This window comes from Nelumbo nucifera, chromosome 3, assembly GCF_055504915.1.
Source record: "Nelumbo nucifera cultivar China Antique chromosome 3, China Antique-T2T, whole genome shotgun sequence".
In the NCBI taxonomy this organism is placed as follows: Eukaryota; Viridiplantae; Streptophyta; class Magnoliopsida; order Proteales; family Nelumbonaceae; genus Nelumbo; species Nelumbo nucifera.
The window spans coordinates 61,034,508-61,060,906 of NC_142651.1; the positions used below are offsets into that span (position 1 = coordinate 61,034,508).

The following is a 26,399-nucleotide window of genomic DNA, read 5'->3' on the forward strand; positions in this document are numbered from 1 at the left end:
TTGGCAATATCTGATGATTGGGAAATTGAAAAAAAAAAGTTAGAAGACTGGAAAATAATTTTGCAGGTAGAACTATCCTAATTTAAGACCACTCTTGAAACAACACCAAATTATTGTTTGAACTATTTTTAACCAACTACTATATATACTGGTGGGCATGCATTTGATCAAAACAATCATATGGTTTGTTCATCCAAGCTTCTGTGTTTTCCTTAGACGACACATGGAAAACTCGCAATGAACTATTGTCTCAACACATAAACCTTTTAATCCCTTGATCTGCTATTATCATTAAGGCCCCATTCGTTTTTCAGTTAGTTATTTATCCGAGTAAATGCACTACAAGAAAAAGGATCAAAGCCGGCGGTCATACTTAGGCCCGAAGACCGCCGGCTTAGGTTTAAGGCGGCGGTCATGCGTCCACCACCTAAGAAGCTGCCGCCTTAGATCAAGACCGCCAGCTTAGGTTAAAATGACCGCCGCCTTTGATGGCTGGGCGAAGGCGGTTCAAATTGCTCTAAAGCAGCGGTTTATCAGAGCTGCTGGGTTAGCTTTAATAAGGCGGCGGTTTTGACCGCTGGCTTAGCTTTTTCTCAAACATCCCTGCCACCTTTAGGTGGCGGTTCAGACCGCCAGCTTAGCTATTATGTTATGGAAAAGCTGGCGGTTGGATGACCGCCGGCTTAGATTTTGCACTAACACTATTACTAATGCATCGCTTTAATACCTGCCCAATGAAAATCTCGTGACAATTGATATATAAAAATAACTGAAATAAAAATGTAGTTTGAATAAAATTAATGTATTAAATTAAAAGACTAATTATTATTATTTCCAAATTATTCAAATACAATGTCCAATTGACATAAAAAATACAAGGACTTGAAAAAAAAATTCAATTTGTCAAATAATATAACACATCTTCCTTTTTTTCCACTTCAATCATAATTTAAGATATCCAATAACCTTTGTGCTTTATTCTCCCGATTGACTCCAGCAAATATCCAAGCTCAGCTCAGCTTTAAATACAACACTGCATAAATTATAACCTGAACCAAAATGTCCAACAAATTGCATCAGATCTACATAGCTAGGGATACAAACACAGGTCCACAGTATACAACTGACATTTTTCATTGTGCCTAGGCTAGACCTTTTAGTTATTGACTATAGAAAGATCTTGCTATTAAATCTTATGTTTCCAAGTGAGATATTTATTAGTGTTAGAGCATGTTTATTGTTTTTTAATAGTGTTAAAGCAATTTGATTATTCTACCTCTCAGTGAGGAAACAAGTTTACATGTAAAACAAATTACAAAAAGAAAAATAAAATAATCATATTACGAAAAGAAAAATAGTGCGGAAATTATCACCCAACACTAACTTCAGCTGGGCTCTTAAAATATTACTAATTCTTAAAATCTTCTCTGTTTTTCATTCTCATTTTTTTTCAATAGTTTTATTAAATGTTAACTCTTTTTTGGCTAATTATTGAATGTCACAAAATGTAGGCATTCTTCCAAATAAAAATATAATAATATGGAAATTATTGAGGTAAAATGCCTACACTGAGTTGAGATCATCCCAAGGAATTTTCTCAATAATAAGCGTCAATTCTGTTGATTTTGAATTGCCTCTTGCTGATTGGCTATAGCTTTTTGACTGGCTTATGATCAATCAACCCCAGCAAATAGAATCAGCCAATTAATAGTTTTAGTTTCAAAAGGTTTGTTCTCAATGCAAAACTCAGGCAATCGCTAACTGCTAGCCATATTCAAGATGCATGACATTCAACCACCTGCATCAATCAGAAGCTTGAGATGCCTTGGAGAGTTACAGAAGGATTTTCAGCTGCGAAATGATGACTGGTTATCAAAGGGTAACTCTACAAGTGTTGCATTGCCATAGAATTCTTCCAAGTTGTAGAAAGCTCGTTGTTGGGGAAGAAATATGTGGACAACTACATCACCTGTCAAGAAACAATTAAGTTATCACTAAGAATATGAAAGACAGGCCTGAAAATTAATCAAATTCCCATTCAATCTTTATATGTGTTCAATTAGCCTACCCTGAATCATAAATTCTGGCGAAGAAAGAGTATTTAGGGTACGTTCGGTTCCCAGGATTAGGGGTCTGGAATTGGAATCAGAAGCAGAATGGTTCATTCCAATTCCAACAATTCAGTTCGACGAATTGGAATCCAATTCTCATTTCTGGCGGAATGACATTCCCCCATTTGAGGGAATGCACCATTCTCTTCTCTCCCCCTCCCTTTGGAATGACAATTCATTTCAGCCAATTCAGATTCTGGTCTGAACCAAACCGGCAGGGGGAATAGGCCATTCCGATTCCGATTCTGATTCGAACTGTGAACCAAACTGTAAGCTTTCCATGGTAAGGTCAGTGGACCTTAAGTGCACCATGTTCCCCACCCACTCACCACCACCAAAACACACACACACACATGAACATGTACCTACACTAGCTTTTAAACCAAAAGATTCCATAGATAAGGAAAGCATGCTTTTATGTTTCATAATGCTGAAAAATCAGAAGTAATAGAATGATTGTTATTTGAAATAGAAATGCTCCAACTTCCATAAAAAAATGCAAATTAGTTTTAAAAGGAACTTGTGAAGAATATTGTGAAGATGACTTGCCGCCGGAATAAGCATGAAAAAGCAAGATTAGGTTATCAATAAGATTACAAGTCCCAAGGCATGATAAAGCAGAGGTTTAATCCTCTTGATTTCAAACATTAATGATTGGGTTGATCAGCATCCAGCCTTAGTACTACATGACCACCCAAATCCTCTTGATAACCAAGCTTCCACAATGCAGTCCTGCCTGCATGGCTGCGTCTAGAAACTGACAATCATCAACAGAAGTTTAATCCAAGAGATGCCCCCTCTACAATTATAATTGAACCTGCCAAAGGCATACTAGCTCTCTGATGCAAGAGAATTTCAATGTTACTAAAGGTGATTTGGCTGTGTCAAGAATTCATAGCATGAGTTGTAGTTCAGTTTACAGTTTTTCATCACTAATGCCAGGAAATAAGAAATTAGAACACTTACCAAAATCCAATAATGCAGTCCACGAGTTGGGTTTAGTGTCACCTGATGGGAATTTTCTATATTGTTTCTCAGCTAGATCTCTTATTTTGGACCTACATATTAAAATCGAAGTGGAAAATGGTGATGCATATATAAGTTATCCGTAACTCCTACCAATGATTAAGTTATCATTCATATACACATAAGCCTTCAACCACATACCCAATAGCATCAATCTGAGGGCGTGAAAAGGCTGTGGCAATGATAAAAAATCAAGTCCAATAAACTAGAGGCTTCACAAAGAAAATACGAATATCTGCACCCTTTACCTCGCTTGCAACCTTGGCCAGAGCCACAGCAACTACACGAATAGCAGAGAAAAAAAGTAAACTCTATGCTTTAAGTCCACCAAATTGCTAAATGTCTGAGTTTTCTTTAATAAGAATAGGTTCATGAAATTGTAAAAAGCTGATGAAATAGGAGATTTCTTCCACATTTCATCAAAGTGTCAAACTCTTCCTCTTATGTAGAATGTGTAGGGTCTTCATGGTTTGAAAATGGAACCGCCCCCCTGGCGGATTGTTGCTAAGATTTTTGACAACTTGAAGAAAGGGAAAGAAAACTCATATCGGGTGACCCAAGAAAATTAATGGTCAGTTATAACCGGATCAAACAAGTTTGAGGTCTGAGACACAAATATACAAACATGACAGGCTCTCAGCATCATCATCGGCTTCTGCACCAGGTGTTTTTCTACCGTTTCTTCTCTAAACCACCTTCCCATACTTATCCAACAATCGTCGAACATATCGTCTGTGTCTCCACCAACACCCTCCAAAAATGCAACAAACCAACTTATTATCGTGAATAAGAGCCAATGACGTTATGGAAGCAATAGAAATAGGTTTTCTTAGCATTGAAAAGATGCATAAGATCAATATCATAGATTCCAATTACCGAATGAATGGTAAAGGAGAAAATCTTACGTCGTTGGGTCTGTTGTGGGCGTATAGGAGCAGGAACGAAGCAAGGCGGGCGTGTAAAAATGGTAAAGAGGGCTTTGTATTCTTTCTTTCGAGGAAAAATTCATAGATTTGAGTTGTTGTTTTGACTATAGGGCGGACAAAAACAGTAGGAAGAAGGGGAATGTGTCATGTGCCTTACGAGAACTCATCCCTGAAAGCTAGCTATTAGAGGGTGGGAATCCAAGCACATATATACCCCACAACAGCATCCCATTCTACTACCTCACATTAGCATCCCATACTACCAACATGGGACAAATGGATCGTAATATCTCACCACGCTTCCATAGTCCCGGTGCCCATGCAGACTGGCTTTGCACTAGTCCACCTAGTCCCAACCGAACACTGCAATACCGACGTCACCACCTACGCCGCACGATTACAACTGGTTGGCATAGTGTAGGCTCTGATACCATTTGTTATGTGCCTTAGGAGAACTCACCCCTAAAAGCTAGCTGTTAGAGGGAGGGAACCCAAGCACATATATACCCCACAACAGCATCCCATTCTACCGATGTGGGATATACCTCACATTAGCATCCCGTACTACTAATATGGGACAAATGGATCGTAACAGAATAACAAAAGGAGTTAGAGAACAGGGATCAAGCATGGCATAGTTTTAGATAGAGAGAGGACACAAATGGACCACCGTTGCTAAAGTGTATTTTAATTTTCTTGGCGGTCTTTAGGACCGCCAGTTTTAAGCCGTCGGCTTAGATCATTTTTCTTGTAGTGATGCAATTATCTGGGTAAGTTTTTCATGGAAAAACACTTAACTAGGTAAGTGCATTTACCCATGTTTTTTTATTTCTCAGGTAAATAAGAAAATGACCATTTGAGCCATAGAAATTCATTATTAAAATGGGCATTTTTGTCTCATTCAAGTGCTGGCAACTTTCTCCCTATGTGGGAAAGTTATTTACCCACCGAAAAGATAAGTATCACTTTCCTGGGTAAATGATACCCAAGAAAATAAACTTTCTCTAGTCCCACATAAATCTGAAAAAAGAACATCAGATTCTTGGTCAATGGGAACCAAAACCCCATTCACCAACTTTCCCCCCTCTCCAAATAAAAAAAAAAAAATGGCCCCTAAGGCTCAGACAACTTCCTCATTGTCTCCACCAACTTCACATCACCATACTAGTACTACCTGTTCCTACGAGACCACAGCCGATTTCTATCAACAGAGAAGGGAACTTGCTAAAACGATCAAATGAGTTAGAGACGCTGGGTGACCCACTTGATCTCCCCTAAGGGACTCCAAATTCAAATGAAGCAGCTATGCGTCATGATTTATCAGAACAAAGCATTTTAACAACTGGGATGAAAGAGGCTTTGGATGGGAATAAGAGAGGGTTGGCACTCGCACACATTCTTACATAGTCGTCTTTGCAGGCTGGGATGTGGCAATAAGTACCTTTTTTTTTCCCCTGGCACTGAGTATTCCAATAATCATCATCAACTCTACTATCTTGTTACTTGCCAATCAAGACTTGTTGCTTAGTTCGTAGCACTGGTTTTCCCAATATGTTTCAAAACATATCCGGTTTTGTAAATTCATCCAACTTTATTAACTATTTTGTAAAATGCCCTATTATATATGTAATTAATACATTACTTTTAATTAATTTTTATTTAAATAAGTTATTAATTTTAATGAATAGATTATGTAATGTGTGTATGCATGTAACCATACGGGCAATCCATAGGGGTAAAACAATAAAATAACCATATCTTAGAACTTACTATATATTATATTGTAAATAACAAAAATAGAAACCAGTCAACCAATTGATTCAATTCGGTTTCAGTTAGCAGATTTTCAAAAATTGGTAGTATTGATTTAGTTAAATAAAAAACAAATCATGAGCACTATGTGTATAAATATATCGTACAAATGGCATCTTATTTTCTCAAGAAATAATATCTCTAAAGTGGTTATTCCTTCTTTTGACATGCCTCTACCCATTCTTAAATAAGTGGTAGTTAACTCCACCAAAAATTAAAAAAAAAAAAAAAAAACAAATCTATACATAGAAAATCAAATAAAATAATAACCTAAATTTACAACATAGAAAATGGGTGTCAAACAAAATTTATTATAAAAATAAAAAAAATCAAAATATGGCTTTGTAATTAGTATAGGGGATCATTCTCCACCACTAGCTAATCGTTTTGAAAGTGGAGGTAACTACCCTTTGAAGCTTATGATTTTTTTAAATGGGTAGACACATGTTTGAGGAAAGAATATATTAAAGGAAAATCCTCGTATTAGAGAGCTTCTCCTTTAAACAAGTGGCATCTTATTCTCACTCAAAAGTAGTTATTCTCACTCTTAAACAAAAACTTCCTTCTTTAGGCATGCCTCTACCCACTCGAAAGAAAAATTATAAACTTCAAATAGTAGCTATCTCCACTCTCAAAAAGGATAGTGGTAATTACCTCCACTAAAATGAAAAAAAAAAAAAACAAAATCATTTCAAATAATGTAGGATCCATAAAGTGGGTTATTATTTAGAAATAAAATTTGATTTAATCTCTTAAAGTAAATAATAAATCAATACATAAAACAATCAAATAAAACAATAACCTAAATTTATAACATAAAAAAATGGGTGTCAAACAAAATTTATAAAAATTATACTAACCCCGTAATTAGTAAGGGGGGTCATTTTCCAGTATAATCCTATAACAAGTTTCAAATAGTGGTAGAATTGAATGGTAAAAACAATTTATTAAAAATAAATGGTAAAGAAACCAATTAAAACCAAACGCAACTCCAATATAAAATGCGATCGATAAAAGTGCAATACTTTAAGTCAGGTTGAAGGTCAACATAGGCCCAACATTAATACATAGACCTCGGACTCAGACCTAGCCCAACCTGAAGTCAAACATGAGTAGAAGTGCAACTTGGATGGATTGGGCCGGGTTAAGGGTCAACCCAAACCCAACCTAGAACTTAAACCTCATGTTTCCCATTTCAGAGACGGACAGTTATTATCAAAATAAAAGATCAACCACTAAACATTATGAATGCCAAAGCTCATAACTTGATTTTTTCTTTTTGCTTTCCAGAAATCAAAGTTTAAATTTATCCAGTGCCACTTTCATGTATTTAATATTTAGGTGGCGTTTGATAAATCTGAAAAATTAAAAAGATATTAAAAGTGTTTGAAATCTGAAAAGATGCATAAATGCTTTCCTACTTTTTAGAGGCTCTGAATTCATGAGTTTGTTTGTGTTAGATCAACCCTTTATCATCTGAAATTATTGATTTTACTATTTTACCCATATTATTTGTAAATGTTGAGTTCAATTTACATTATCTCATATAAAATAATTTTCAACCTCAAAATAACATTGAAACAATACAAATAAAAAATAATAAATCAATAACTAATAATTACTAATTAATGAATGAAACGATTAAAATTAAAAAAATAATTAGTAACTATAAAAATATTAAAATAATTCATAATTAATAACTTACATATATAAAAATAAAATAATTTTTAAAAATTAATGAAATAATTAAAACTTACTATTTAATAAAAATAATAAATAATTAGTCATGTTTTATAAAAAATAATTATTAAATAATAATAATTAATAAAAATAAAAAAAATAATTAATAATAAATATTATTATTATTATTATTTTTTATTATTATAGAGAGAGAGAGAGAGAGAGTGAAAGAGTGAGCGAGAGAGAGAGAGAGAGAATGGTGAGACGAGAGAGTGAGAGCGAGAGAGAATGGCGATGGCGAGAAGATAGAAGGGAGGGTGGGAGGGTGGGAGAGAGCGAGAGAGTGAGACGAGAGAGTGGGAGCGAGAGAGAGAGAGTGAGAGAGCAAGATCGAGAGAGCGGCGGAATTGCCACCGCTGCAACTTTCAGCGGCGGTGGTGGTGGCGAGATGATAGGAGGGAGAGAGAGAGCGAGAGCGAGAGAGAAGGAACTGTTGCCACTACAAGTGGCAGAAATACAGAAGAGAGAGAGAGAGAGAGAGTGCAGAGGCAATGGTGGCGGACCTGTGATGGAGCTTCATAAGTCGCCATGAAGGTTCGATTCAAGTTAAACGAAGAACAAAAACATGTAATATTAAAATTTTTTAGGGCATTTATGTCTTTTACACACCTCGCAATTATGTTTGAACACATAAGTGCCAGGCTATTAACTTAAAATTTCAGATCTGAAAAAAGATTTCAGATCGATTTTTATACGCAATACCAAATGAGTCTGGTGTCTAAAAAGCAAGTTTTTCAGACACCAAACTTCTGAAAAGTCTTATCAAACGAGGCCTTAATGTTCTCTCCATTTTTTTAAGTTATAATATAATGTTTCAAGGTATATAACCCAAAACCTTATCAGAAAAAACCAAAGTGATTTTGTGACAATTTTTATGTAATTCTAGCATGTGAAAAGGTGATTAAATCAATCTAAAAACCTTCCTATATATTATTTATCATTGATTGAATCATTTAGAATTAAATGTCAGTTAATTCCTTTTTAATTTCACCATGTGCAATTAAGTGCTTAAGCATTAGCCAAAGAAGAGACATGTAACTATAAAAAAAAATAAAGAAAGCATGGGTTAACTCCTTAAAAGGGATTGCAACGAGGTGGGTTTGGGGAGGATTTTGTAAATTCTAGATCCTACTCGCATCCCTAAACCTCCCAACCCGTACCTGTCTCAAAACCTCTAGCAGGTTGGATTTTGAGAATCCAAACCTTTTCTGCACATGAAAATGCAAAAACCCTTCCTGACCCTACCTCCCTACATTTAAGGGTAGGGGCGAGTTGGGTTTTGAACCCGTGTCTAATTTTCTATTATTTCTTATTATATATAAGCAATAAATAAGTAAAATAATACAAACAAACAACAAATTTTCCAATTATTTGATTAAGTCATGTAAAAAACACATAAACTATCAATTATCCTTCACATACATGTACCCATATGGGTTGGGTTTAGCCTAATACCCTACACGCACCCGTATGGGTTGTAAAATCCCAAAACTAGGGGTGGATTCGAGCCGAGCTGAGCTAAATACTTGGCTATTCAAGCCTGGCTCGTTGAAACTGTGTTAGGCTCGAGTTCGAGCTCGATTCGAGATAGAGATTTGAGCTAGAGCTCGAGCTTGGCTTGGTTCAAAACTCGCAAGTTTGAACTTAGCTCGAGCTTGACTACAAGCCATTTTTTTTCTAAAAAATAAAAATTATACATATAAAAATATTTTTATTTTACATATAAAATTATTTTTATTTTACATATAAAATATTAAGAATTAATAAAATCATTTATTATTAATTATACATATAAAAAATAAAAAATGTACACATAAAAATGTTTTTATTTTACATACACAAAATAAGAATTATAAAAATTATTTACTATTATACATAAAAATAAAAATATTATATATAAAATATAATAAAAATTATTTATTATATATATGTATATGTATGCATTTATATAATAAAAAATTATTTATTTATTATACTAGGCTCACGAGCCTCACGAGCCAAGCTCGAATAGCTCGTGAGAAGCTCAGCTCGTGGCCACTAGGGTGCTCACGATTTAGTTAACTGAACCGTGGGGTAAATTTTTGGACCAAACCGGTATGTTCGGTTTTTACATTTAACCGAACCAAAATGGAACTAATGCAACCCGTTAACCAGTCGGTGGATCGATTAACCACGGTTCAGTTTTTCGGTTTTTTTATGCCCTTAAAATTAAAAAAAAGGAAAACACAATCGAAGAAAACTAGGATGCCACTTCGCCGATGTCGCTGAGATGCAATAGAGCCTCTAACCCGCAACCAAGCCTCTAGTGTTGCCGAAGTAGGAGGGATCGCCAGTGTCGAGGCCACCGGTGAATCGGTCGGAGGGCGGAGTGCTGAAGGTCAAAACCCAGAACGGAGAGTGGGAGTCTGAAAGAGTGAGAGTTTGAAAGAGAGAGAGAGCTCAAAGAGAGAGAGTTCGATAGGCGAGAGAGAGGAAGAGCTCAGAGAGAGAGTTCGAGAGGCGAGAGAGAGAGCTCAGAGAGAGGTTGAGAGGCGAGAGTTGCGAGACGAGAGAGAGAGAGAAAGAGAGAGAGAGAGAGAGAGAGAGAGAGAACTCAGAGAGGTGAGACTTGAGAGAGAGAGAGAGAGAGAGAGAGGGAAAGAAAGGGATGAGGGAATAGGGATCCTGCGCAGTGGGTGTCAGAGTCAAACGACTCAGACTATCAGATAGGCTGTTCGCTAGTCTGGTAGCCTAAAAGTCTCAAACTATCAATAGTCAGTCAAACTGAACCAAAACTGTCAGTTTTCTAAAAACATTGAACCGAAGCCGAACCGACCGGTTCGATTAACCGATTTTTTGGTTCAGTTTTAGTTGATTTTTTTAGTTGGTTCTGTTTTTTGGTTTTTTTTTTCTCACCCCTAGTGGCCACCCCTACCCAAAACCCATACTTCAAGTAAAAAAACCTGCCCTATCAGGGCGGGTCCAGATTGGGTAGAATTTTCCATCCCTACTCCTTAACTTGTTTCTCAAAAAAAGAAAATAAATTATTATTAGGAATAGGTACTTCTACCAACCGGAAGAATCAGGATGTGAGAAGGGCTTTCATGTGAAAGGAGAAAAAAAGAAACTTGAAAAAAAATCCTTGAAAATAATTCAGTTTCAGAAGTAATTAACTTCTCATCACAAATTCTGATTTGTCTACACGTGTACTCACTGTTCTATCTAAACCAAGAACCTTGTGTCCCCAACATCATTGAGGGTTCCAACTTCTAACCGATTACTAGCATGGAAAGGTTCATGTGAATTAAAGGGAGATAATAAAGAAAAGGTTCATGTGAATTAAAGGGAGATAATAAAGAAGACAAGTGATAAAGTTCTGATTCATAGTAGTTGACATTCACATGCAAAAAAAAAAATCAAAATAAGAGTTTTTTTTTTTTCTTTTGGTAAAAGAAAGTAGAGAATAAGTCTTCAAAATAGAGGATGAGATTATTATGCTTTAGTTGTTGGTTGAAGAGAGGCAAAAAAGGGTGTGTCTCATGACCACGACCAAGTAAGGAAGAATATTTGGTTAATTACTTATATGTACTCTGTATATTTAGGAAATACTTAAATGTACCTTAAAATTTCAAAACCTAATCTTGTTGACCCTTCAAAGGTTAAGTCTAATAGATAAAATATAAAAGACAAAAATATGCTTAACTATTTATTAAATTTTCAAAATATGTCATTTTCTTTCTTTCTTTCTTTCTTTCATTGCTAGGGTGACAACATCTTGGTTTTTTGGGAGGAAATTGTAAACCACATGATCAAGGACTAAGGACTGGAGTTCAATTCACCTAACAAGTTCAGTATCTTACCACAATACTCATTCGCTTCTTCCTCAAAAGGATGGGTTATTTTTGGGAGCAAATAAAACCTAGAAAATTTCTGAGTTTTGATTTTTAGTTATAGAACTCGTGGGAAATATCAGTATTATGAGACAGTTTGAAGTAAGGTATTAACGATCCTTAACAGTACAGTAATGGTGGTCCTTGGGGGCAATCAACAAGCCATATATAAGTATATTTTGAAAGTTCAAGATACATTTAAATAATTTTCTAAATGTATAGAATATATATAAATAATTAACCCAAGAATTTATTATTAGATGTAAAAAGGCAATAACTGACAATTGTGTCCCTCACATACAAATACAAAGAATGGGTGTACAAGAAAGATACAATAGGGTACAAAGTGCAAATATGGTACTTCCAACAATATAAAAAATAATAATAGCTCTTAGCCCCTACATCTTCATACTCCCCTTCAAATTGATGTCAAGAAGTAAACATCAATTTGTCAATAGGAGAAAGTATGTTTGGCTTGTGTCATTGCTTTAGTAAATAAATTTTCTATCTGAAATCATGAAGAAAGGTGTGGATTAGAGAGATGTGACCAACAAGGAACTAGTATCAAATATAGTGGCAATCCACTTCAATACGCTTGGTGTGCTCATGGAACATTATGTTAGTAGTGAACTTTTTTAAAATCATATTATTTGCATATAAGGGAACTAGGGATGAGTGATCTACTCCCAATTTCTTATGTAAAGATCTAAGCTAGATGATTTTACTAAAAGTAGAAGGCATGGCCTGACTTAAGCTCAATAGAAGACTTAGGCCCCGTTTGGTTCGCGGGAATAGGGTCTGGAATTGGAATCGGAATGGGCTATTCCGATTCCAACTGTTTGGTTGGATGGAATCGGAATCCCATTCCCATTCCTGCTAGAATGGCATTCCCCCATTTGAGGGAATGACCATTCCCTGCCCCTCCCTTGGGAATGAAATCTCATTCCTACTGATTTTAATTCCCATTCTCATTCCTGTTTGAACCAAACAGATTATGTGAATGGATCATTCTGATTCCGATTCTAGAGAATTTCGATTCCGATTTCGATTCCAATTCTGACTATGAACCAAACAGACCCTTAGAAACACCTTGTTGCTTCTTGCACATCTAGGAGATTAATGATACACCAAAGAAGATACACCAACAAGTATTTGATCTCCAAGTATCAGGACACCTTGCTGTTGGAATGGCATTCCCCCATTTGAAGGAATGGCCATTCCCTGCCCCTCCCTTGGGAATGAAATCCCATTCCTACTGATTTTCATTCCCATTCCCATTCCTGTTTGAAGCAAACAGATTATGTGAATGGATCATTCCGATTCCGATTCAAGAGAATTTCGATTCCGATTCTGATTCCAATTCTGACTATGAACCAAACAGACCCTTAGAGACACTTTGTTGCTTCTTGCACCTCTAGGAGATTAAGGATACACCAAAGAAGATACACCAACAAGTATTTGATCTCCAAGTATCATGACACCTTGCCCAATTGGCATCAACATAGGCTGAGAGCTAGGTGGAAGATGATGACAAAAATCACAAGGCATGGGAAAAAGTTCCATGAATATATTGAATGATCCAGAACATTGCACATAGATGATGTTGTCGACGTGAGGAAACAAACTAACTAACAACTTGAATAGCATAGGTGATAAAAGGCCTTGTGTCATAATGAGATATATTAGGTTGCCCACAAATTTGTACATAAAAGCATTAGACAATTATCCAAGATCTTTCATGCAGAATGTTTGAATAAGCAACTATTTCATACAATGTAAACCTGATCATTGCAAATTATAATAATATCATCAACATATAAAAGGAGTATGCTTTGAGGGCATCTAAGAATTAATAGTGGGTAATCTAAAGAGCTATGAGAAAATCCTACTTTAATGTTGACACTATGAAATCTCTCAAACCATGACCAGAGAGCTTGCTTGTGGCCATACAAGGACTTCTTAAGGCATCACACTAAGGTGGCATTTGATAAATCTGAAATCTGAAATCTGAAAAGTTAAAAAGATATTAAAAGTGTCTAAAATCTGAAAAGAGACATAGTTGTTTTTTGAATTTTTAGAGGCTTTGAATAAAGAAGGTTGTTTGTTTTGGATCAAACCTTCAACATTTGAAATTCATTGATTTTACTATTTTACCCCTAAAATGGACTATTTAGTAATTTTGAGTTTAATTTGCATTATTTCATAAAATAGTTTATTAAATTCAAAATAGTATTAAGATTTATGAGTAAATTATAAAAATAAAAAAAATAATTTATTAAAATAAGAATAAAATTGAAAAATACATATCAATTTATAAATTAAAAATAAATTATTATGAGTTAAAATAATAATGAAAATAGTAATAAAGACCATGAAACAATAAAACAAATTTAATATCTTAAAACTATTAAAATATTTATTGATTAATAAAAAATAAATAATTAATAATTAATACAAATATAATTTATAAAAAATAAAAATATATATTAAAATAAGAATAAAATTGGAAAGAACCACTGTTGCTGTTGAGAGTTGTAGTGGTGGTTGTGGGAAGACGGGAGAGAGAGAGAGAGAGAGAGAGAGAGAGAGAGAGAGAGAACCACCGCTGCGAAGAGTTGCAGCGCGGTGGCGAGAAGACAGGGAAGAGAGAGAGTTGAAAAAGAAAAAGAGTAACAAAATGTTGAAGCATTTATCAACTTAAAATTCTTCTTAAAATCCAAGAAAAACAAAGAAAGGCAAAAACAAGAGTTGATAAATGCAGGAACATTTTTTTCTTTGATCTTGGTTACTTCGTTATAGTTTATAGATGATTAGAAAACAAGGCAATACTGCCCTTGAAACCTCAAAACAGTCTTGGGCAGACTCTGATTCTATTGCCACCATTATTGCTGCTCAGACTACCGGATCTAGCACGAGCCTTCACAATATCTATGTACTCTTCAAACCTTGAAACTGTCTTGGACAGATTTTGAACCTTGAAGATCATCTCGATTCGGCCAAAGAATGCCTTCAGTGACCAGCTAGTGTGGAAGATTATCTCTACAACATTGCAAGATGGGCGGTGACGGGAAGACGAAGAGAGAGAGAGAGAGAGAGAGTTCGAAGACATTCTTCCTTTCGAAGAGGGATTTTGGCTATCGGATTTGAAGGAACTCTAAATGAGAAGATGAAAGGATTCTATAGAACCATCGCTGTTGAGAGTTGCAGTAGAGATGGAGGGAAGACGGGGGAGAGAGAGAGAGAGAGATCGAATGGGGCTTTTTATCGAGTTAAAATAGGAGTATTTTTTACTTTAGGCCACGTCTGAAATGCGTTTGAGCGCGTTAAGTGACGGGCCTGGGTCTTACAATGTCAGATCTGAAAAAACATTTCAGATGTAATACCAAATGAGCCTGGCGTCTGAAAAGTAGACATTTCAGACGTTAGACCTCTAAAAAGAGTTACCAAACGCCACCTAAGTGAGGGTTAGAAGAACAGCCAAGAGATTGTTTTATCTAAACAATCTCCTTAAGATGTCTATGAAGAAAAACATTCTTGTCCATCTAGTGCATCTCCTAATCTTTCACAACAGAAATAGTGACAAGTAATTTGAATGTAGTCAATTTTGCAAAAGGAGCGAAGGCCTTGTCATAATTGATACCATGATCTTTGTAACCCCATAAAACCAAATGGACCTTATACCTATCTAAGCTTCCATTAGAGTTAAGCGTAACTAAATATACACAATGCCTACCAATAGTAGAGTCATCTGTAAGAGGAGTAACAAGTTCCTAGATATCATTTTCAAGATAAGTGCCTTGATTTCCTTGTCCATACTTTCTTTCTAGTGTGAGATTGTCATGACTTGATGAGTTGTAGGAATCTTAGTAAAGAACAAAATAACGAAAATCGAGCTATGGTTAAAAGGACATCAATAGCGGTTAGATGGTTTCAAAATTCTAGAAGAACAAGACAGAGGAGGAATAGAAGAAGCAATAGACTCATTAAAAGGTGGAGTACTTAAAATGTCTAAAGGAGGATCAATAGCATCTAGTGTTAAGGAGGGCAAGGGCATAGGGCCTTGAACAATTGGTTGCTTCCAATGGTGATAGACAAGTAGAATCTATTGTGATTGTGATGAGGACAACTCAAAAGGAACTTGCAAACACAAAATCTTGTAATATATATAGAAAATGACGGAGAAGACAACTTAAAGATATGTGCAAAGTACAACATGTTTTCTAGGAAAATAACATTATGATAAGTGTGGGTATGATGAATAATAGGATTATAGCACAACAACCCCTTGTGGTCAGAACTATAACCCACAAAGGCACACAAAATAGATTGAGCAGATAATTTAGTATGTTCATGAAGAGGCAAGTATACAAAATAAATATATAAAAAAATGAAGTATAGAAAAATCAGGTGAATGATGAAACAAACACTGAAATGAGAAGAGTTATTCACAATAGAAGAAGGAAGATGATTAAACACTCACAACATGACCATTTTTGCACTCAGCCACTCCATTTTGTTGTGACATATCCAGGCAAGACCTTAGGGATTGAATTCCATGAGTTTTCAAATATGTATAAAACTCACAAAATTCTTCATCATAAAACGTTCCCCCTAAATCTAAACGTAGTGTTCCAATGGAAGTTTTGAATTGGTTAATCACCATTGCATGAAAGTTCTTAACCTTTAATTTCATTCATAGAAAAAAATAACAAGAGAGAACTAAAATGGGAAGTAGAATTCCACTATAAAAAATAACAAGAGATAACTAAACATCACTATGTATTAACTAAAATGGGAAGTAGTATGTTCGATAAAACTTCTATGGCATCCAAACAAGCACCAACATTTGAGTCATTGTACTTACTTGCCAACTACAAGCATTTTGCAGTTGTCTCCTAATAGGCAGTAGACACAAAATTGATCCACCAATGGATATCTCACTGAGCAATCTCCTGACAGCCAGATCACATATTAGATGCTGTTAATTAACCACCATTTTCCTTTTTGATACCATGCTTGTTGTCTTATGCCATCCACCCTTTTATTTATCCATTTTGGCAAAATGTTCTTAGGCACCAGAAAAGTTGCAATGTTTCTTTCTCTCATCATTATATAATCCAAGCCAAGCCATGTATAACAAATAGATTTTCAAACACTGAATACAACTGGTGTCCTTTGCCTTTGAGGCGTTCCTTTCTTTTCCTTCCTCCTCTTTCTCTTGTTAGTCTTGTTAATTCTTGAGCCACAGACAACCTCAAAAAACCTTATCACCATCTACAAGCATAGAGCTAGGTTAGGTCATTAAGTATTGTTAGGTTGCAAAACCAAAGCCTCTCACCCCCAAATAAGCAAAAGATGAAAAGTAGAAAACAAGCCCTTAATAAGGGTAATTTAGGCATTTTGAAAATTTTAATGGATCACATGATACATACATGACCATTTTCCGTTCATTTTCTTAATAGAAAGCTGATGGAAGATTTTTTTTTTTATACACACTTGTAAAAGTTTGGGAGGGTATCTACAATTTTTGGTAGTTTAAAGTGACAAACCACCACTCACTATAAAGGGTACATATATTGATATGTAGCTAAGTTTATATATTACACAATGTTGAGCAAATTCGGGTCAGGTCGGGTCAGACTGGGCTGGATGCATGATCATGAGCCATGAGGCCTGTATTTTCGGACCCAAACCCAACCCGAAACCCAAAAATTTAAGCCCAAACCGTACAAAAACTCGGAATGAATCGGATCGGGTTCGAGTTGGGCCCGCCCAGGTTCGAGACTCTAAGTCTGAGAGGTTGCAAATAAACAGGAGATACGGGCAGAGCGATGAGATCGCAAAGGGAACCGGGCAACCTTGGAAATAGAAAAAACGAGCTATCATGCTATGATACGTGTGCCGATGATCTTCAAAAGGAAAGATCCTCTGACAAGTCGTAAGAGGCCCCAGTTTCTCTCCACGTGGCTCTTCTCAGGCTCTGCTCGACGCCTCGACCTCTCTCCTTCCGAGGCTCAAACTCACACGCGCTCTGCATTTGCAATCAAAAGTTAACAGCCTTCTACTAGATAGAGAATATCACAACTCTCTTTTTAACAAATTTTGAATTAATCCCACTGGATTTTTTTTTATTCAATCTCATTGAGAAACGAAAACCCAGATTGGATTTCAGCTTCTTTCTTCATCAATCCTTCTCTGTCTGTGTGTTTTATGAACAGGATACAGGAACAAGCATTGTAGGATTTTAAACCTGCAATAAGCCCTCCTCTGCTTTTACAACTAAAACAGGACTTGTTTAATAAAAACTCTGATTTTCTTGGCTCTTAGACATGGCGGGGAACGAATGGATCAATGGGTACTTGGAGGCAATTCTTGATTCCGGGGCAGGATCAATTGAAGACCAGAAGCCAATCTCAGTCGACCTACGTGAGAGGGGCCATTTTAATCCCACCAAGTACTTTGTGGAGGAGGTGGTCACAGGGGTCGATGAAACCGATCTCCATCGAACCTGGATCCAGGTTGCTGCCACCCGCAACACGCGTGAACGCAGCTCCCGGCTAGAGAACATGTGCTGGCGCATTTGGCATCTCGCCCGCAAGAAGAAGCAGGTCCCCAGCTCGTCATATCTATCTCTTGATCTATCTATCTATGATAATTTTTTTTTTTGGTTTGTTTCGTGTTTCAGTGGCTATTGATCCCTTTATTGAATTTTGTTTTGATTAAAAATGTTATGTTTATAGAAATAGTCCGGGTTACTTCCGAAAGAAGAGGAATGGAATCTTCTGGGTTTTAAAATGCTGTATCAAGTACTGATTAATTGTTATGGCGGAATTCTTGTTTGTGTAATATTTATATCAGAGACTATTATTTTAAGCAAGAAATGTTCTATGCTTTTAGAGTCAAGGAGGAAGGTTGTAATACTTCAATGGAAGAATTTTAGATGGGTGAACTAAAATATGGTTGTTTAAGACATTATTTTCAATTGTTCTTTTTTTTTTCTTTTCTATTATTTTAACATGGAATTGCTCTGGTTTGTTATAATCAAAGGAAAGTGGTAATAGTTAATGAAAAAAATGGAATTTTAGAACATTGTTTTTAATTGGTTCTTTTCTAATTTCAACATACCAAAGGGGAATTCTTTCTGTATTTACATTATATGTATTTTGCCGAGAGTCACCACACACACACACACAAAAAAAAAAAAAAAAAACTATTATTTTTATCCGAGAAGAAAATTCTTCTTTGTATTCTGGTTGCACTCAAAAATCTTATTTTAAACTAGAAATGCACTGTTCTGTTAGACTCAAAGGAAAATATATTGGTTAGTGAAATAAATAAAGTTTTCAAATGTATGGATTCAAAATTAGTTTTAAAAAAGTTTTTGTAATATGTTGTGCATACCATGCCAAGAATTTATCAAAAGCAAAACCAGACATGGTGATGTTTTTGGTAGGAAACTTTAATTGTATAGTTTCTATTTCTATTTCATAGAACTCCAGAAGACTTGTAATTAGTGAAGTGAAAGAAATGATTAATTTTATTTTTTGTCAGTAGTTTATTAAGTGTTGTGCCTATTTGCATTTTTTTTTTCTGTGTTCTATTTTGAATTTAAACAGGTAGGCTCATGGGATTTCCTATGAAGTTCTAATGTTTAGGAAATAGATGAGAGCTCAACATAATAATAATAATAAACTGGTGAAAAGAATATATTCCTACTTTTTAGGAAAGCCCTAAGGCTGACGTCGTTGAACTAAAATCCTTGGTCTGCATCTCCTTTCTGATAAAACCTTCAAGGAATAAAGGAGTTAGAAACTAGGTAGTAGTATTTCTAAGATTGGATGCATGCTTTGCCATTCAATGAACAGAAAAATTGCAAGAATCATATGTAAATGCATACGGTATTCTATTACAATGTTGGCATTCCCTAGCAATATAGTACAATACAATGCAACACCAATACTTTAATCTATTGCAACAAATTAATTCCAAGCATGAGAATATGGTTCTTTTGGGTGATTGTGTAGTTGGAATGGGAAGATTTCCAACGGTTGGCAAATAGGAGGTGGGAGTGGGAGCAGGGACGCATGGATGTTACTGAAGACATGTCTGAAGATCTTTCTGAGGGAGAAAAAGGAGACACTGTGGGGGAGGTGATTCAGTGTGAGACACCAAAGAAGAAGTTCCAGAGAAATTCCTCCAACATTGAAGTGTGGTCTGATGACAACAAGGGGAAGAGACTCTATATTGTCCTTATCAGGTAAACATTTATTAGGAAAACTGTGGTACCAAAATAATCATAATTTTCTCTTTATACATATAAATATAGATCGAGATTTTTAAGGATAAATAAAGTATCTCCCATTTTAATATACTTATTCATCTTGGTTTAGCTCACAAGTTTTCCTGTGATGACGTATGATCTGTCCAAGCACTGTCATTCTGAGAAAATAAGTTATGTTTAATTGTTTATGAATACAGCTACATAGCTGGCTTTCAATGGATCTAAGTTCAAATTTATATTAGAGTCTGTAATCGTGACTCATCTTCTTGGCCAGTTTGCATGGCTTGGTCCGGGGAGAAAACATGGAGCTTGGTCGAGATTCTGATACGGGTGGCCAGGTAACTAAGATATCCTTCTATACTAGATTATGGCACTGGTTGCCAGTTTGTCCAAGATAACCTTGTGAAGGACTGTCAGATACATGTTTCTGATTAACATATATAATGGCTGAAATTCCAGGTCAAATATGTGGTGGAGCTTGCCCGAGCACTTGCCATGATGCCTGGGGTATACAGGGTAGACCTCTTCACTCGCCAAATATCCTCACCAGATGTGGATTGGAGTTATGGAGAGCCCACAGAGATGTTAACTCTTGGCTCTGAAGATGCAGAGGGAAATGAGATAGGAGAGAGCAGTGGGGCTTATATTGTAAGGATACCATTTGGTCCACGGGATAAATACCTTAGCAAAGAGTTACTGTGGCCATATATTCAAGAGTTTGTAGATGGAGCCCTGGCCCATATTTTTAATATGTCTAAGGTACTTGGAGAACAGATAGGTAGAGGGCAGCCTGTTTGGCCTTATGTGATTCATGGCCATTATGCAGATGCTGGAGATAGTGCTGCACTTCTTTCTGGAGCCTTGAATGTACCCATGGTTCTTACAGGACACTCACTTGGAAGGAACAAGTTAGAACAGCTTCTTAAGCAGGGACGCCAATCAAAAGAGGACATCAATTCAACGTACAAGATAATGCGGCGTATAGAAGCAGAAGAGCTTTCCCTTGATGCTGCTGAACTTGTAATCACAAGTACCAAGCAAGAGATTGTGGAACAGTGGGGATTGTATGATGGTTTTGATGTCAAGCTGGAGAAGATATTGCGTGCCCGTACCAGACGTAGGGTCAATTGCCATGGCCGTTACATGCCAAGGATGGTGGTAAGTGCCATATCTACAACTTCTCAACCTTTCCTCTTTATAACGCTATACTTTTTTCTTTATCCTGGAGAAGGTCCTGTATAATAAGGAAAAATATGAATACCAAAAGATACATAGGTAAAAGAAACAGATAATATGATCTTCATTTCCTAAGATCCTAGACATGAATATGGATAAGGCATCCCCATTATATCATGTTTTTGTATATACTTCTTGAAGCTAAATGTCATTTTGCAAAACATATATCTTGTCTATTTAATTGGAAGTTACACATAAGATTTTTTTTTTTAGTAGTATGATATGATTTGTTAAAATCTTAAATATTTTAAAAGTTTAAATGGTACAAAGTAAATCCTAGAAATCTTCATGCATTTGTTGTCATATTACATATGTATTGTATCCAACACCAGTATGCTAGACATGTACAGGTTTCTGGTTATCATATCTGGATGTGATATTTAATTTTGTGAAATAACATGTACTGATGCAAAAAGGAAGTTAAGCATTGATGATAAAGACATGATATCTTCAGGTCATTCCTCCTGGCATGGACTTTAGCAGTCTGGTTCAAGAGGACATGTCCGAAGCTGATGCGGAACTTACATCACTTATTGGTGCTGATGGCTCTTCCCCAAGGGCAGTCCCACCTATATGGTCTGAAGTAAGCCACTTGTACAACCATTTGATCTTCTCATTAGTCCTATTTTGCATATCATTTTTTTTGACAAAGAAGAAATGTCTCCACAGATAATGCGCTTCCTTGCAAATCCCCACAAGCCAATGATCCTGGCTTTATCAAGACCAGATCCAAAAAAGAACATTACCACACTTTTGAAAGCCTTCGGGGAATGTCGTCCATTAAGAGATCTTGCCAACCTTGTAAGTAGTCAACTTCAGTTACCTTTAGTTATCCCCTTGGATAAAATAATGACATAGAGTTAATATGCTTGTGCAGACACTCATAATGGGGAATAGGGATAACATAGATGAAATGTCGTCAGGTAATGCTAATGTGCTTTTAACAGTATTAAAGCTGATTGATAAGTATGACCTCTATGGGCTTGTGGCCTACCCAAAACATCACAAACAATCTGATGTTCCAGATATCTACCGCCTAGCAGCAAAAACAAAGGTATGTTTATATTGATAGTTATTTGTAACTATATTTTTTTTCCAATTTCAACCTATTCTGAGCAGCAAAGTGGTTGGAAAACATGGCAGGGAGTCTTCATCAATCCAGCTTTGGTTGAGCCTTTTGGCCTTACCTTAATTGAGGTTGGATTCAATCATAATCTATGTTTCTTCATCTTATAATCCTTTTTATAAAACAAAACTCTTGCTCATAATGGCCTGATTTTACATAGGCAGCAGCACATGGGCTTCCAATGGTGGCCACTAAAAATGGCGGTCCAGTTGACATCCATCAGGTAAAAACAATTTTACCCATTTTCACTGATGTGGGTTTGAAATGTTGGCATTTAAAGTACATATCTGGCACCATTTTAGTTCAAAATGATAGTTATTTGATACTATTAAGCTGATATGATGTCAGAATAAAATACTAAATTGAGGAGAATGGAAGAACAATTACATCACATATACCATATATATAAACATGGCATGTCTTTTGTCCATAGTTGTATATTAATCAGTTCTCAAAAATTTAGGCATTGATACTACATTAGTTCACCTGTATGTGTATTTTAACAAAACACTTGCAGTTAGACATGAACTTGATTAATTTTTCTACAATTTACATATTCAATGAAAACGAAGTTAGGTCAATATTTGATCTCAAGGAGAGTTTCTACCCTTGTTTACTCATTTCTGATCAATCATGCAATTAACTCACCTAAGCCTCAAGATGAATGCTATGGCCAATTTTCTAGCAATCATTGTTTTCCCATGTTGTTGATGTAAGAAATGAAATAAGAATGGTTAGTGGGTATCATGCCAAATGGTTTGGTTTCCTGCATGACAGTTTCCTTTTAATTTCTTTGGCTTAGGCACTGAACAATGGGTTGCTTGTGGACCCACATGATCAACAAGCCATTGCTGATGCACTTCTTAAACTAGTTGCAGAAAAGAATCTATGGCATGAATGCAGGAGGAATGGATGGAAAAATATACACCTATTCTCGTGGCCTGAACACTGTCGCACATACTTGACAAGGGTGGCAGCTTGTAGGATGAGACATCCACAATGGCAGACAGACACCCCAATGGATGATGACATGGCTGTGGAAGAGTCCTTTGGAGACTCTATGGATGTGCAGGACATGTCCCTGAGGCTTTCTGTTGATGGGGAAAAGTATTCATTCAATGGCTCCCTGGAGTATGATCCTGCTGAATTAGAGAAAGTAGCAGCAATCAAGGGTGATCCTGTACAAGATCAAGTAAAAAGAATCTTGAGCAAGATAAAGAAACCAACATCAGATGCACATGAAGATGGGGGAAAGAAACAGCCCGAGAGTGTAGTGAGCAAGTATCCAGTCCTTAGACGAAGGCGGAGATTATTTGTAATAGCACTTGACAGTTATGACAGCAAGGGAGTTGCTGACAGTAAGATTTTTCAGGCAGTACGTGAGATATTCAAGGCTGTGAGGTCAGATTCTCAAATCTCAAGATTCTCAGGATTTGCTTTGTCAACAGCTATGCCAGTGCATGAGGCGATATTATTTTTAAAATCAGGGAAGATTCAAGTAACTGAATTTGATGCTCTGATATGTAGTAGTGGCAGTGAAGTTTACTATCCAGGTACTTACACAGAAGATGTTGGAAAGTTATGTCCAGATCCTGACTACACATCCCATATCGACTATCGCTGGGGTCGTGATGGCCTAAACAAGACTATTTGGAGACTGATGAACTCACAAGAAGGTAGAGGGAATAAATCTGATAAATTTTCAAGTTCCATTGAGGAAGATGTGAAGGCAAGCAATTCACATTGCATCTCATATTTGATTAAAGATCCCAGCAAGGTACATATAATCTTAAATGAAAGTGTCAGTGGTGTATAACAAAATTTATGGTTTTCTTTACATTTTCTTTTCATGGTGACTCAACATTTCAGGCAAAGAGAGTGGATGATCTGAGGCAAAAGCTCAGAATGCGTGGGCTTCGATGCCATCCAATGTATTGTAGGAACTCAACAAGAATGCAAGTTGTTCCTCTTCTCGCATCTCGATCTCAGGCTTTAAGGTACATGTGTTTAATTATTTACTAAATATTTTATGACCTACATCTTGTTACTTGATTAAAGAAGTATCTATATCAGCTTTCTAGGGTTACCGTGTCCAAGAACCAAAACATGTTTCATTGGCTTATATCAGAATAACCACTCAATGACAAACTCCAACTCTCCAACAGCATGTTAGACACTAAACTTGGTGCTTCTATAATTTTCTAACGAGACTGTTTCTGTGCAAATTAGTCATGTCTCTCCAGATATGGACACTGATATAGGGTGCGGAAAGGGGTATAGGGGTATCCACTCTAAATTGAATAACTAAGTGGCTGCCTCTTGGTTGTGCTGTGCTAGAAAATTAGGTCCATTTTTCAAAGTCATGGAGAGAGGAGTATTAATGGTAAAAAAAAGTTCATAAATAGATTCTAATATATCTTTCTTTAATTGATAACCAAAATAGTTTATCAAAGCATGGAACTTTTATATGTATAAAAAGGAAGATAAGACATCCTCAAATACAGAAATCTATACTACTATAAACTGAATACTTGCCTTGGTTTTGGTGCTGGTCATAAAAGTTAAATTTGATTATAAATGTATAACTTGTATCTTTACCCTCTACTTGCACGTGTGCATAGCACATGCCCTTACACTAGAGTATACTAATAAAGATATAAAACTATGAAAGGAAAATTCCTCCAAGATACTCTTCTTAGAATAATTCTAAGTGCAGCAACCAACAAAGACACCATTACCATCTTAATTGTTTAATGAATAATTTGTAACCTGCAAGCCACCTTGATATATTATCTATCTTATTCATTATTCTTTTGTATATAAAAGAAATATTAGCAGTGCAACCTATAGTTTTTACGAGCCTATAACCACAAAAAAGACAACATGTAAACATAAGATGAGAAGAGAAAACAAGCCACAATAGATATGGTCCTCTAAAGCATAAAAGAAAAAAAAAAGCTATTTATACTAATACATAGGGTTTAGACCTATTTAACCTTTTCTTGTCCTTATCAGAATCAAGAAGGAAAAATTGTTCCTCTCAATGCCCCTCTCTTCTTTTTGTCCTCAATAAGATATGTAAGGTGATATCTGTTCATGTCTTTCATCCTGATAAATGAATATGAAAAAGAAAGCACCCACCAAATGCATTTTACATCTCTGAATCATGTTTCCTTCTTGGTTTATGATGCCATTAGGTACCTCTTTGTTCGGTGGGGTTTGAAAGTTGCAAACATGTATGTTTTTGCCGGTGAAGCAGGTGACACAGATTATGAAGAACTAATATCTGGAATCCATAGGACTGTGATCATGAAAGGAATAGTGGAGAAAGGTTCCGAGGAATTTGTAAGAACAACGGGAAGCTACATGAAGGATGACATTGTTCCTAGGGAAAGCCCATTTATCACCTATGTAAATAGTGGAGCAACAGCTGATCAGATTCTGAAAGCTCTAAAGGAAGTCTCCAAGTCAAGTGTTTGAACGTGAGAACAAATTCTTTGTATGTTTGACATGAAGGTGAATTATATTAGTCTCTCTATATCTCTTTTCTTGTTTTCTTTGTTGGCCAGCAAACTGTTCTGCTTCCCTGAATATGGGGTCTCTGCTAATATGTAGCCATTGACTGTTTTAAATGTTCCTTTAACACGATGACTGTTTTTAATTAACTGAACACAGCATTCGAGTGTACCAGTTAAATCATTCTCTCTCCCACTCTCAATACATTCTTGACACTGAATGCAGTCAAATATACAAAGCCAAATCACACTAAATGATTGAGAATTGCAACATACAATCAGGTCACTGGCTCAGCCCAAGGTCTCATTTGTTTCAACATTGATTAGTTAAATAGGACATAGAATTGCGTGTTACTTGCTTTGCCTATAAATTACCAAACTTTGGGCAATGGAAGCACGGATCAGAGCTGTGAGATTAGAATTAATTTGTATCCTCTGGACCATTGACCAGAATAAGCTCATGTTATATTAGCAAGGACCAATTGGCCAGAGTAAGCTCAGAGTAAGAGATTTTTGAAGGATCACCAACTGGTGGTGGTTCAGTTGGGGGGTTGAGTGAGGAAACAAAAGTCTTCTTTGTATCGACTTATCCTTGTATATATGTGTGTACAAGATAAGCATAGTCGGTTAGCAGTGTTTGACATTCAAAAACAAGATAAAAACAAACAATAGAAAGATTACAACAATGGGATAATTGTTATAAATGTTATCCTAATCAAGGTTTTTAAAACCGGATCAGACAGAGAACCCCTGGGTC

At 36.0% G+C, this 26,399-nt stretch overlaps 1 protein-coding gene and 1 pseudogene across 5 annotated transcripts; one reads left to right on the forward strand and one right to left on the reverse strand.

Annotated features, from left to right (window-relative positions):
• Nucleotides 1-808: 808 nt before the first annotated feature.
• On the reverse strand, nt 809-14,470 carry LOC104602238 (protein Iojap, chloroplastic-like; annotated as a pseudogene). Its single transcript, XR_016083830.1, has 6 exons — nt 14,348-14,470; nt 3,763-3,888; nt 3,279-3,417; nt 3,078-3,169; nt 1,568-1,969; nt 809-1,049 (listed from the first exon to the last, which is right to left on the reverse strand). The product of XR_016083830.1 is annotated as a protein Iojap, chloroplastic-like (transcript).
• Nucleotides 14,471-17,508: 3,038 nt separating this feature from the next.
• Nucleotides 17,509-25,823, forward strand: LOC104602206 (putative sucrose-phosphate synthase 3). 4 transcript variants are annotated; one of them, XM_088902206.1, is made up of 13 exons: nt 17,509-17,720; nt 17,812-18,092; nt 19,509-19,741; nt 20,040-20,103; nt 20,225-20,923; nt 21,456-21,584; nt 21,671-21,802; nt 21,879-22,055; nt 22,145-22,198; nt 22,288-22,350; nt 22,930-23,904; nt 23,997-24,124; nt 25,325-25,823. In XM_088902206.1, the coding sequence occupies exons 2-13, from the start codon at nt 17,814-17,816 to the stop codon at nt 25,605-25,607; spliced, it is 3,216 nt and encodes a 1,071-aa protein (XP_088758332.1). In that variant the 5' UTR covers nt 17,509-17,720; nt 17,812-17,813; the 3' UTR covers nt 25,608-25,823. The 4 variants fall into 4 exon arrangements, with proteins under 4 accessions (XP_088758332.1, XP_010264118.1, XP_010264121.1 ...); XM_010265816.3 differs by having other exon boundaries at nt 17,509-18,092; XM_010265819.3 differs by having other exon boundaries at nt 17,509-18,092; nt 25,387-25,525.
• The last annotated feature ends 576 nt before the right edge of the window (nt 25,824-26,399 follow it).

What these genes read in the sequence shown, in the direction of transcription:
- LOC104602206 (XM_010265816.3), top strand. Translation starts at nt 17,814, where the DNA reads ATGGCGGGGAACGAATGGATCAATGGGTACTTGGAGGCAATTCTTGAT. An exon ending in GCCTAGCAGCAAAAACAAAG is followed by an intron (nt 22,056 to 22,144) that starts GTATGTTTATAT and finishes AAAACATGGCAG; the next exon opens with GGAGTCTTCATCAATCCAGC. An exon ending in TCTCGATCTCAGGCTTTAAG is followed by an intron (nt 24,125 to 25,324) that starts GTACATGTGTTT and finishes TGATGCCATTAG; the next exon opens with GTACCTCTTTGTTCGGTGGG.